The sequence below is a fragment of the Leptosomus discolor genome, chromosome 8, assembly GCF_034619465.1.
Source record: "Leptosomus discolor isolate bLepDis1 chromosome 8, bLepDis1.hap2, whole genome shotgun sequence".
In the NCBI taxonomy this organism is placed as follows: Eukaryota; Metazoa; Chordata; class Aves; order Leptosomiformes; family Leptosomidae; genus Leptosomus; species Leptosomus discolor.
In genome coordinates, this window is record NC_141398.1 from 56497894 (window position 1) to 56509732 (window position 11839).

Here is an 11839-nt window from a genome sequence, read left to right on the forward strand (position 1 = left end):
ATATTGTGCATTTCTGTGTAATTTTAGGTGTACTTTTTTTGTTTTTTCCATAAGATTGGCTGCTATGCAGCTATGAAGAAGAAAATCTATGCAATGGGTGGAGGCTCCTACGGAAAACTCTTTGAATCTGTTGAGTGTTATGACCCTAGGACTCAGCAGTGGACAGCAATCTGTCCTCTGAAAGAGAGAAGGTGAGTGAAAATGGAAGGGGGGAACTAGATTGCTGTCTGCAACCTTTTTTAACACTGATGAGAGGAAGTTGTCCTTTCTCAGATGAATCCCTGAAGATGGCTGTTAGAGGCCCTGTGAATTTCACCGTGTCTTTCTGAATCATGGTGTCCCGTAGTTAACATGTGGCTGAGCAAAGATAAGCATCCAAGCCATAAATACGACTTGTAGAAATACACTCCTGATATTACAATTAATACTACCCTGATACAAAGTGAAAAGGAGAAATTGTAGTTCAATTGGAACTTCAGATTTTGACCAGAGATAAGTACTTTGCAGTTTTGCTCTTAACAGTCTGAATTAAGTGCTTACAATTCATATTCATGACTCACCTAATGAACATATAAGGGGGGAGTGTGTATATAAGTAGAACAAAACAAAAAAAGGAGAAAGTTTAGAAGGATCTATGAAATGGTTTTGATATGTTGCATTTATATTTTTTTTTGTCATTTGGATTTCCAGATTTGGGGCAGTGGCCTGTGGAGTTGCCTCGGAGCTTTATGTATTTGGCGGGGTCAGGAGTCGTGATGACAGTCAAGCCAGTGAGATGGTGACGTGCAAATCTGAATTTTATCATGATGAGTTTAAAAGGTAACTAGCTGCAGCTACAGACATAGAAAATATGTGCCTTACACACTCACCTCTCTGTTCCCCCCTCCCCTGTTCCAGCACTTCAAAGCATGTTAGATCTCTGCCGCGCATCTCTGTCGCTCGTTTTACCTTTTATGATCCAGTATGGCTGTTACCAAAGGTCCGTCTGCTTTGGCTTGTCCCTCTAAGATACCAAGCCTAAAGCCCTGGGCCACCATGTCAGTCTTCAGTGTCCCTGAACAGGAGAAACACCTTGATCGTACAGGTGGTTTGCCTGGTTCTTCCCCTGCACTCTGCAGTTTCCCCAAGTGCAGGGTACTGCCACCCCCCACCCCTACTCACGCCCTAAGGTCCTCGTGAGTGCTCATGGAGGAATTTAAGTATGCACAGGGATACTTCTCCATGATCCAGTCCTGTCTCCAAGGATTTGCAGCTTAGGGAATTCCTAAGCTAGAGATAAATTTCATGCATTTTTATTCCAAGCATTTATAGCTGACTGCTTTTTGAACCACGTAGGCTTTTGCCATAGGAAAGACACTACTGATGCTATACGTGCCTCAGTCACCTCGACACTGTGCGTGGCTAATCTTTTGTTTGTTTTGATTCTGCAAATGGTGACTTCATTTGTTATCTCTTGGCTCTGGTATTGGAATCCACCTTACTACACGTGGTAACTATTCAAAATGTTACGTTAGACAGAACGATTTGGTCCTCCAGTGTTTTGGGGTTTTTTTCTTGCACATAACTATAAATTGGATTATTCTTTTTTTTTTTTAATAAACTAAATTGAAGAAAGACTGTGGCCAGATGTTTCAAGGCTTGTTGACAGTGGAGGAGATAAATATGTCTGTATTACAAGTCAAGACTGAGTTATGATGTGACCTGTATAAAAGCATTCAAAAATAGAACAGTAGATGTAAGTTCATTATATAATTTTCATGCAAGATGTGGACGTAAAGAGACTTTAATTTCTGCACAAAGAGGTCTTCTGTGTTGTTCAAAGTGATGTCCAAACTAGCTATGATTGAATGAAGCTGGAGAAAAAATGGTCTTTAAAGTGATTCTAGGAAGCAGACAGATAAGAAAGGCTACTGGTGCTGATACTCTCTAGGGTTTTCTAGCCCTATGGGGGTGTGGTGAAATGCTAAAAGCTGTTTAACTTTTTGGCAGGAGGTCTTTGAAAAGGAAAGAATTCTGGAAAGAAGTGCTCCCCTAAGTCCTGCCTGCTATTTTTAGTTGATTTGCCTGAAATATTTCCAGGCTGAGTCTCTTCTTCAAAAAGTGGTGTATAATAGCTGATGATTCGTTACCAGCGACTAAACCTGTTTCACTGGTTGATACAGACTGAGCTTTCATAAAGTGGAGTTTGAAAAAGCCCGGGGGTTCCAGCCTGGGTGCTGCAGGTGAGTCCCTGGTGCCACCTGCTGACTGCAGCACAGACACCTGCCCGGCGGTATTTCTCACGTGTGTATTTGTTTGGTGGCATCCCAGAGGTGTTACAGGATTCAAGTAAAACTGTAATAAAAATCCAGTTGCTTCAGGTCTTGTTCTGGCACGCCGTCTGTTGTGTGCGTGGCACAAGGGCTGTGCCGGCCCAGAGGAAGCTGAGGCAGCAGCGAGTAGAGCCTTGAGTTGCTGGAGGAGGCATGCGTTGAGGGCTGCTGAGGTGCTCAGACTTGGCCTTTCTGCTCTGCCACTGCACAAAATTGGAGCTTAGAAATTAAACTCAGCATAAATTTGCGCTTGTGCTGCAGGCGGTTCACAGGTTGTGCGTTTTCCTTTGGAAATGGAGGGCCAGCGAGGACCGGGATGGTGGCCACCTCCGCTTCTAGTGCTGCTGGCTGGGGTTTGTGCCTCTGCTCTCCCTTTTGGAAGGCCCCCGGTTCCAGCCCCAGGAGGCAGAAGGGGTGTTTCTGGCCAGAAGAGGGTGCAGTGTCCCTGCGTTACGTTCTAGCACTCCAGCTCGTGGGGTCTGACAGTTACCCTGCGTTTCGGTGCCCTGGGAGGGCCGCACAGGGTGGATACCTTTCAGGGTGGCTGTGAGACCTGAGCTGTTGGACCTGTGTGGAACAGAGAGAAAATAGCCATAAAGGGACTTCCCTTCAAAATGCAGTTAGCAAATATTTCTGCCTGCCAAATACTGAGGCAAAGTATTTTGTTGGCTGATAGTCTTCTTTGAAGTAAGATTGAATCTGGAAAATCATCATAATTTCATTATAGTAGTGTTTCACAACTATCAAATGAATACCAAATGAAGGCAAGTTGATTCTTTGGAAAACATGAGGGTGTTATTTCCTGGGCTGATTCAAAAATAGCAGAAAACAAATCTAAATTACTTTGAGTGAAGGATGAAAGCTTCAATGATATGCTTCTCTCAAGTCTCTGAAAACCTTATGCTGAATACTGATGTGTGTTTGATTAGTTAAGCAATTCCACTTGCACTGGGTATCATATGCTCTGCTGCGCATCATTACTCAAGAGTAAAGCGTAAGTGGTGCTGTAGATTTTGCCACAAGTGGACAATATCTCTCCCTCAGTTCCTTAGGGCATAGTTAATGTGGTATACAGAAAGACTGATTCTTCATCTTAAACATTATTGCAGTTGCTACAAGTGATTAATTTGTAATTGAGAAGTGCGTTTATTTCCTCAGCAATAGCTTCTGAAACAAATAAAGGTGATCAGTCCCCTTCAAAGCAGCAGCTTCAGAAAGTCATCGTGGAGGATATAAGCACCTTCAGACTCCACAGCGCTTGTTCTTTTTGTAGGTACAGTGAAGGAATGATACTGGAACTGTCGAAGCTGAAATTTCACATTGACAGCGTATGTGTCTATTGTTAACAGAAGTCTGAAAGTGTTGGATTAAGAGAGGTTCGTTGAAAGGAAGAATATGTTTGCAAGATCATTTAGCAGCAGTGGGTCAAAAGCGCAACGTATCAGCTCTAGCAATCTCAACCCAAAATTCGTAGTGGTTTGGGTTTTTTTTTTTAATAGTTACATATCGGGGTTGCATACTTCATAATGAGCTACAGACTTTTCCAGCTCTTTAGTGCAGAACTCCGTCATGTTCACTTTCTTTTTGAACGGAAACAATTTCTGAACTGTGAGTTCAGCCCTCAGACTCCGTTGGTTTGCAGGTACGTGCAGCAATGCACACGTGTGCCACCCGCATCATTTTTTGTATGTGCCTCAGCTCTCATTACCTGAGAGTACAGGGTGTAGCATCATCCTAGGCTTTGCGTCCGTGAGGATCTGAGTTATGGGGTTTACTTAGTGTTTATGTCCAGGTAAGTGCTTGCATCAGTGTACAAACATATTAATTCATAATAAACCGGCATAATTCTGGCTTGAATTAGATTAAAGGACTGAAGCTTGGCTTGTTTAATATTGCTTACTTTGACAGTAACTTACTCTGGAATAACTCACAGTGCACAGTCTTTCAAAATTGTTATTCTTAACCATGACATAGACTTTTCTAAAGACTAGAGATAGGCTGAGGTCTTCACACTAGCAAAAAACCAAACATTGAGACTTCTGTTAAGCTATACTGTATAAACAAGTACTAAAATAAATGAAGCGAGACAGAATACTAGCATGTGCGTGAAATGTGGACAGGATAATGTAGAAAATAATTCTCATATTTGAAGTACGTCTGTACCTGAAATTTCCCAATTAATAAATGTTTCATCAGCCTGTCCTTAGAGTCACGTGCATGAGTGAATTTAAGTGAACTGAGGATAGAAAATACGTGTGTCAGCCTGCAGGTTTTTTCAGGATGTAGGTTTTTTTCAAAGGCTATAGATTAAGCATTGTGTACATTGCAGCCTGTTTTTTAAAGCATTGGGCAAGCTAAAAGTAGATTTGAAAAATGTGGAAGTGGGAGATGGAGGAATAAGGGTATCCTTCGCTCAATGAGTGTTGGTCTACTCCATAAAAAGCAGGAAATCTTAACTACATATTAAAGAGCTTGATGGGTCAGTCTTTTGTTCTACCAGAGTTCATAACTTATGCCTTTTTGCATCAAATAGGTGTGTGGAGAGTTGGATGATGTCTGTACACTCGGGTTTGTTTTTTTTCTCTTTTTGTTATGGACATTTGGAAATATTTGGTAGAGCACAAATCGGCTTTCGGGTTCTTTGCAAGAGCTGCTGGTGGAGCTCTGTCCTTGAGTATAGCCACTGCTGCCTTTCACTGGTGGTCTGTAAGTTGGGAAGGCTTTCTTCCTTCTTTTCATGAGCTCCTGGTTCAAAAAAGTTAGCAAAATTTGCGGGTATTGAGGGGAATAAAAGTGAGAGACTTGTTCAGAAGCAATACTTGGTAAAAACTCCTTAAAAATAATTCTTTTTGCTACTGGAACGTCATAAAAATAAGGAAATGCTTTCAGCAGTAAATAAGTAGTAAACTAAGTAATCTTGTAACATAGTATGTGTAATTAGGAAGATTTTCCCATTCAGTCTGCAGGAGTTTCACTAAAAGAAAGTGCTTATGCAAATAGGATGAGAAAACTGACTGACTGACTGATCGTGCTGTCAGATGAGAGGAACACGGAGAAGATTTTCATTCATTTGTAGGCTTCCCTTTGCAGCTGGTGTGAGCTTGAGGGGACGTGTCTGGAATAGGTTGATTCTGTATCACATCTTTATTTCCACTTGGAAAAAAACCAGTTACCGTCCTGCTTGTTAATTACAGCAGTGTGGGTGGGTTATTTTTTTAATATCACTTTAAGACTGAAGAAAAATCACCACCTGAGGGTGGTGAGGCACTGGAACAGGTTGCCTAAGGAAGCTGTGGGTGCCCCCTCCCTGGCAGTGTTCAAGTTGGATGGAGCCTTGAGCAACCTGGTCTAGTGTAAAGTGTCCCTGCCCGTGGCAGGAGGTTGGAACGAGATGATCTTTGAGGTCCCTTCCAACCCAAAGCGTTCTATGATGATTCTATGAAGGCTGGGAAAAAAAAAAAAATCAGGATTCCTTCCCTTTTTTTAGTTTGAGTGGAAGCATATTTCAGTTTCAGAGCAATCATTTCTGTCTGTGGTTAGAGGGGCACATGCCTTCCCCCTGCTGCTCTCGGGTTCGGTTTGAGGGGAGCCATCCCAGGGAAGTACCCAAGAGTTATGTTCCAAGGCATGTTTTCAAATTCCTGAAGACTGTGAATTTTTTGTCATGGTGTTTTTTCCATACTGTTCAAACAGCAGGCAGAACCCTGGACTTAAGCTGGAGCTTAGTCAAATTCTGATGAAACGTGACCCCTTACCCTTCCTGTCTTTGTTCCTTCCTAGTTTTAACTACTAAAGCTGCTGTAAGCGTTCCTGAAAAGTTGTGCCTGTTTTTGAAAGTATATGCCTTGAGAAAGGTTGAGAATGAATTTTCACAAGCAACTACAGATACTTTAATATTGTCCTTTTGTGATGTGCTGTAGGAAAGTGCTTGGGCTTCTCACTTGGGCTTTTTTATATTTAAATTCCAAATCCATTAGTATCTGGTGCAGATAAACCCCTGAAGTTCACATATTTCCCAAGCCCAGACTTGATCAGTAGCTAGACTACACCCATCTAATTGTTTTTTTTACCTTCTTTAACATGGTCCTGTATTGGCTATTAAACAAACAAACAAAAAAAAAAAAAAAGCAAGAAAGAAATTGTAGTCGTCTTCCTGTGTTTCTGTGCCACATAGTTTTCGTAATTCTAGGTAACTTGGTGCTAAAGAGCAGTGGAAATACTGGCTGCCCTGTTCCTGCCGTAGGGAAAAGATGCTAATGGAATATGATGCAAGGTGTTTTGCTCTGTAAGAGTTTCTGAATCAGTGTAGAGGACTTTTCTCTGTTCTGAGTTCATCTGTCATCCTCTGTGACAGCTACAAATCATTCCTTGCTTTCTGCAGAATCTTAATCTTTCAGTGTATAGCACAGACAAAATAATGGACAGCTAATCCTTTCATTTGGCCTTTAAAAATTGATCTCTCTCTCCAAGATAATTGATACGTAGCAGCATCTCCTTCAGTGCCAGAAGAGAGGCTTACTTCTGAATCAGGAGTTGAGATGATGCGGAATTTTCAAAGGTCAGCAGTGTCTGTGCGGGTATTTCCTAACTTTTTCCCTTATATTAACCAGGTAGGGCCATGAAAATACATGGGATGCTTTTCAAAGGTTTTTCAAACTTCCCTGTTCTCTGTAAATTATTTAATAACAGATCTAGGAGCAGTCGGCTGGAATAGCATTGATTTGTATGTCTTCAGGGTCTATAAATAGTAACTGTGACAGCATCTGCCAACGTGCAGTGGCACTTTGTAGAAATTTCTTTCAGAACCATAGAGAGGATGCTGACAACTCTCGATAAATGGGACATCTTTGTAAGCCAGTGTCCCCCGTGGGTGATGAGTACGTACTTACCTGGTTTCCAAAGGCTTCGACATGGAAAATTGCTTTTCACTTGGTAGAAGGATCAGGCTGATGTAGTGTTGAAATGAGAATATGCTTAAAGTGAAGACAGGGGATGTGTAAGATTATAGCAGGAGCTGGAAAGTGATTGAAAAGAGCCTGATATGTGATCAGGAAGGTCTGTTTCAGTTCCAGGTAATGGACATTTCTTTTCATTCCCGAAATTCCTTACCGTTTTAATTTCCAGTCTTTTATCCCTTGTTTACAGTTACGCATTGCCAAGTGCTGTGTTCTTATTACTGGACTGGGGATTTCTTGTCGCTGATAAAGTGCCGTTAAAGAAGTTGGGGAATTATACAGGGGAAGGCACTGCTTAATAATAAGCCTTGCTGTACAACACTTCATTATTTCCCCTGGTACGGACTATTAAGACTTAGATGCTGTTATGACTCTACTGATTTTAAGACAAAGCTGCCTAGAATTTTCTCTGTAGAGAAAATTGACTGGCATAGCTGTTGTAGAAGAGGCTCTCTTATATGCCTGCTCTCTTCCGAAAGGTCACACTGGGTGGCTGCAAGAAGGATTTATTCCAGATAGATTATACAGATGCCTGGAGCAATTCTGAAATAAAGTAACTATAGGATAAAGTATCCTGAGCGTCCCAAACAGCAGTACCAATTGCCTTTCCTGGCTAGGAAAAGCCAGGACTGTCCTGAACTAGACAATGTTCCCAACAGTTTTTATGTAACAAATTAACTTGGACACTCTGCTTTTGATTCAAAGATGGCAGTTGTGAAAAAAGCCTGGAATTCTTTTAATGTGCTCAATAAAAATTGTATACCAGTATTTTTATTATTGCTTTTACAGGTGGATTTATCTAAATGACCAGAACCTATGTATTCCAACTAGTTCTTCCTTCGTGTATGGAGCTGTGCCCATTGGAGCCAGCATATATGTGATTGGAGATCTCGATACAGGTCAGAATTAGAACTAATAACCTCCTCTTGCTTGTCTTCTTCCAGTCTTTTAATTATGTGGCGCTAATGAGACTGAGGGGTTTTTTTTTGAATACAAGGCTGTGACTGTGTTCTGTTAAGTTGCTGTTGCCCTCAGGGGAATTACGCTGGACGTAGAGAAATGTACAGATTGGTTTTGTCCGTTGGAGCTCTGCAGAAACAGATGCAGTGCTATAGGCGTTGGGTTGGTGAGCATTTTGGAGATCAGAAGAGATCAAGACTAAGAGTATGTTACTGCATTTGTCTAAATACAAGAAAAAACGTTAGTGCCTGAGGTTGTTTCTCCCACCTTTGTGGTGGTAAGCAGGTCACTCTGCGTTTTGGGGACAACGTCCAGTGGTTCATATGGATGTGATAGCGGCTCTGGGCTCTAAATCCCAGCCAAATCAATGAGTACTAACAAACGTACTCAATAGTCGGCTTTCAGCATCTGGCCACATACTGTAAAGAACGTTTGGAAGACTACATGCTTTCGTGGCCACGTGTACATATACGAGTGTGTAACAGGGCTTTCCACAAAATATGAAGGAGCAAAATTCCAAATGTGGTGGGTGTGCGTAGGTAAGAAATGTGATAGCGGTTTTCCTTTGGCAAGGATTTCAACCATACATCCAGAAATCGGTTTGTGTTTCTGTGCATGCTCTTCTTCACTTGTTTGCCTTATTAGGAGTTAAATGCAGTGGTTGCTACAGTACGTTTTAAGCATTTTATCTTTTTTTGTGCACGTGTGAATTCAGGTACAAATTATGACTATGTTAGAGAATTTAAAAGAAGCACGGGGACCTGGCAGCGCACTAAACCGCTGTTTCCATCAGACCTCCGCCGTACTGGCTGTGCGGCTCTGCGGATCGCAAACTGCAAACTCTTCCGACTGCAGCTTCAGCAAGGGTTGTTCCGCATTCGTGTACCTTCTCCGTGATCCGTGTGCTGGCAGTGGAGGAGACTGGAAGAATTCTGCGCAGTCCACCATAATATAGCTCTATATAAAGGAAAAGCTGAGAAAATTACAGCTGAAACTTACACTGTATGCTGTGCTTTGGTATGGTAACTGTTTTTGTTTTAAATGCTTAAAAAGCTTGAGTCTCAGTTCTTGTTTTGGGAACAAATAACTTAAGTATACATTAAAAAGAAGAGAGGGGGGAAAACAAAAGGGGGGGATCAAGGAAACACCTTCAGTCGTAATCATTTGGAGTTTAAACCGTGTTATTGAAGGAGGTTTTTTGTGTCTGAAACTGGTGGGAATTGGTATTTCTTTGATGAAGTTTCTTGAAAAGCAAAAAAGATTTGAGATGTGTTTCCCCTGAGGGGAACTGATAAGAATAAATGTGCTATCTTGGGCTGGATAGCGGTAATACACAGAAGCTATATGATAACCAACCTCCCTGGTATACTGCAAAGACTGTTGTTTGACCATAGTGCCGTAGGAGATGTTGGTGGTTGCACCTTTTATTTCTAGTCCTTCCTCAAAAGTTAAGGTCTGTGCCTAAAAATGGTGGAGGTGTGTACATACGGTTTTTCATTCATTTGCAATGTTTTCATTCTTACAAATATTTTTAATATATTTAAAATGGACTAAAATGGATACAGTATACTACAGAGAAGTAAACTGTTTTTTCTACGCTGTCATTTGAATAACCTGATGAACTGGTGTACGGATGGGTGGCGTGCATTTCTGTGCAGGCTTTGGTGGCTGTTTCCTTGAGGTAAAAAGGGAAACGGTGTTTGGAACGGTTGATGATGATTGCTGCTTTTGGTAAAAGACAACGAAACTTGACAAATTAAACAAAATAAGTTGTGTTCCTTTTTACTTCAGATCGCTTGCAAACCAAGAATGGTTTTTAAGACTGAGGAGTAGAAAGGTGTGTTTTATCTGTGTTAGAACAAAGGTGAAATATGACAAGGATATATTTGTTTTGCAGAAGATGTGTTTTTGGACTAAGAGTTAAGGAAAATTTGTACAGCGACTTTAAACTGGGATCAAAAGTTGGTTTACTAACGATTTCCGTGCTAAGTTACAGTCTTGTTTACTGCTGTTTGAATTTGAAAGCTGGGTTTTATGGTGTGGTTATAGTGAAGAATTTAGTATCTTGCATTTTATTTCTTACTAAGTCTTGTTCACCTCAGTAGTGATAGTTAATTGACTTTTGTTCATAGTTGAGATCAGCTGGTAGAACACTTACCTCAATTTTTGATTTCGTTATTGTTGTGATGGGTGGGACGTAACCTATATTTATTTAAAAGGAGTAAAACGAGAGAGGTGGAAATAGAAATAAGGCTTCCTGCCCTTCAGAAAAAGAGGCTTCGTATAACCAGTATTATAGCCAGTTACAATACTTTCCACTCTGCAACTTTGTGGGCCTCAGAGAAGCCAATCTCTGCCCTCAGTTGTGTTAGTGTAAACCTTCGTCATCTTTATTGAATTAGCTTAGATATGCTGAAATACAATCCCAACCTAGTACAAAATAGTTATATTTCACTAAATACTCCTCGAAGAGACATTCTGAAACTTAGGTCTGCTCAGCCCTTCTGTTGGGCTGATGCGTGGTTGGATTTACTCTGATTCTGAGCAAAGGGGTGGGAAAAAATAGAGGGCAGCAGCCAATCCATTGACCATTATTTATTTTTTATTTTTTACAATGCTGAAGTGCTGCAAAACTTGAACTATATACATCAATTTTCTGACCTATATTAGTTGGCATATTAAAAAGTTTATATATTTATGCGTTGCAGTAAACTTGACGTGTGTATATATATATATATGTCTTTAGATTTTAAATTTATATATAATGCTTTACTACAGAAATGTGAACCACTATTTCCATCCTTGGCTGTCTTGTGAAATAAATCAAGTGCTGTTAGTTTATCTGTAAAACTTCCCTTTTTTTGAAAATCTGGCATTGTTCAATTTTTTTTTTCTCAGACAAAGTGCCAAGATCCCATATTCAAAAGTGACGAACGTTCCTAAATATCTATTTCACTTTTGAGCTCAGTTTTCTAAGTGGCTTAGAAAACTTTTGAAAATGTTATTCAGAATATTGCAGGCTGCTATCTCTTGAGTCCCTGTAGCTTTCCAGTGCACTTGAGGGCATTCCGCATCCAGAAAACCTAAGTAATAAATGCACATAATAAATCCAAATCATATATACTCTAACAGTGTTTTGCAGTTAAAGTTATTAAACCAAATGTTTACACTTCAGGTAGGATTAATGGTAGGTATTCTTACTTTTTTTTTTTTAAAAAAAAAAAAAAGGAATCTGCTGGTGATTGAAGTGTGTTGCGAATGCACTCGGTGAAATTTGACCAATAAGTTTAAGCCTCTTCACCTGAAACAGTTACAAACTTCATTTTGCAGCACATGTGTCCTCCTGTCACTTTCTGCACGGTTGGCAGCCAGGGACCAAGTCCCTAGAGACGTTGTCTCCTGGAGTTTCGGGTGCAGGCTCAAGCTGAAGACTTAAGCACTCCTAAATCCCCTAACTGGCTTCCTTGGCCTTGCTTCAAGGGGTTGGGGATCATTCCCCATCTTCATCGTCTGTGGGGCCAACCCAGGAGATGTTCTAGCCTCTGTGTTTGTGCATGTCTAGGAGGGAAGGGATGCATCTTTCAGGGTCTGGCTGGTGTCTGTCCAGTTTGA

The 11839-nt window shown here is 40.9% G+C and overlaps 1 protein-coding gene across 2 annotated transcripts in view; it reads left to right on the forward strand.

The window, feature by feature from the left end:
• GAN (gigaxonin) overlaps positions 1-9124 on the forward strand; it is a 29047-nt gene extending 19923 nt beyond the window's left edge. For both annotated transcript variants that reach the window (XM_086469407.1, XM_086469408.1), the window contains exons 8-11: positions 55-191; positions 691-819; positions 8057-8166; positions 8943-9124. In XM_086469407.1, coding sequence (XP_086325533.1) covers positions 55-191; positions 691-819; positions 8057-8166; positions 8943-9124 — 558 coding nt within the window. The remainder of the gene's footprint in view (positions 1-54; positions 192-690; positions 820-8056; positions 8167-8942) is intronic.
• Positions 9125-11839: the final 2715 nt, after the last annotated feature.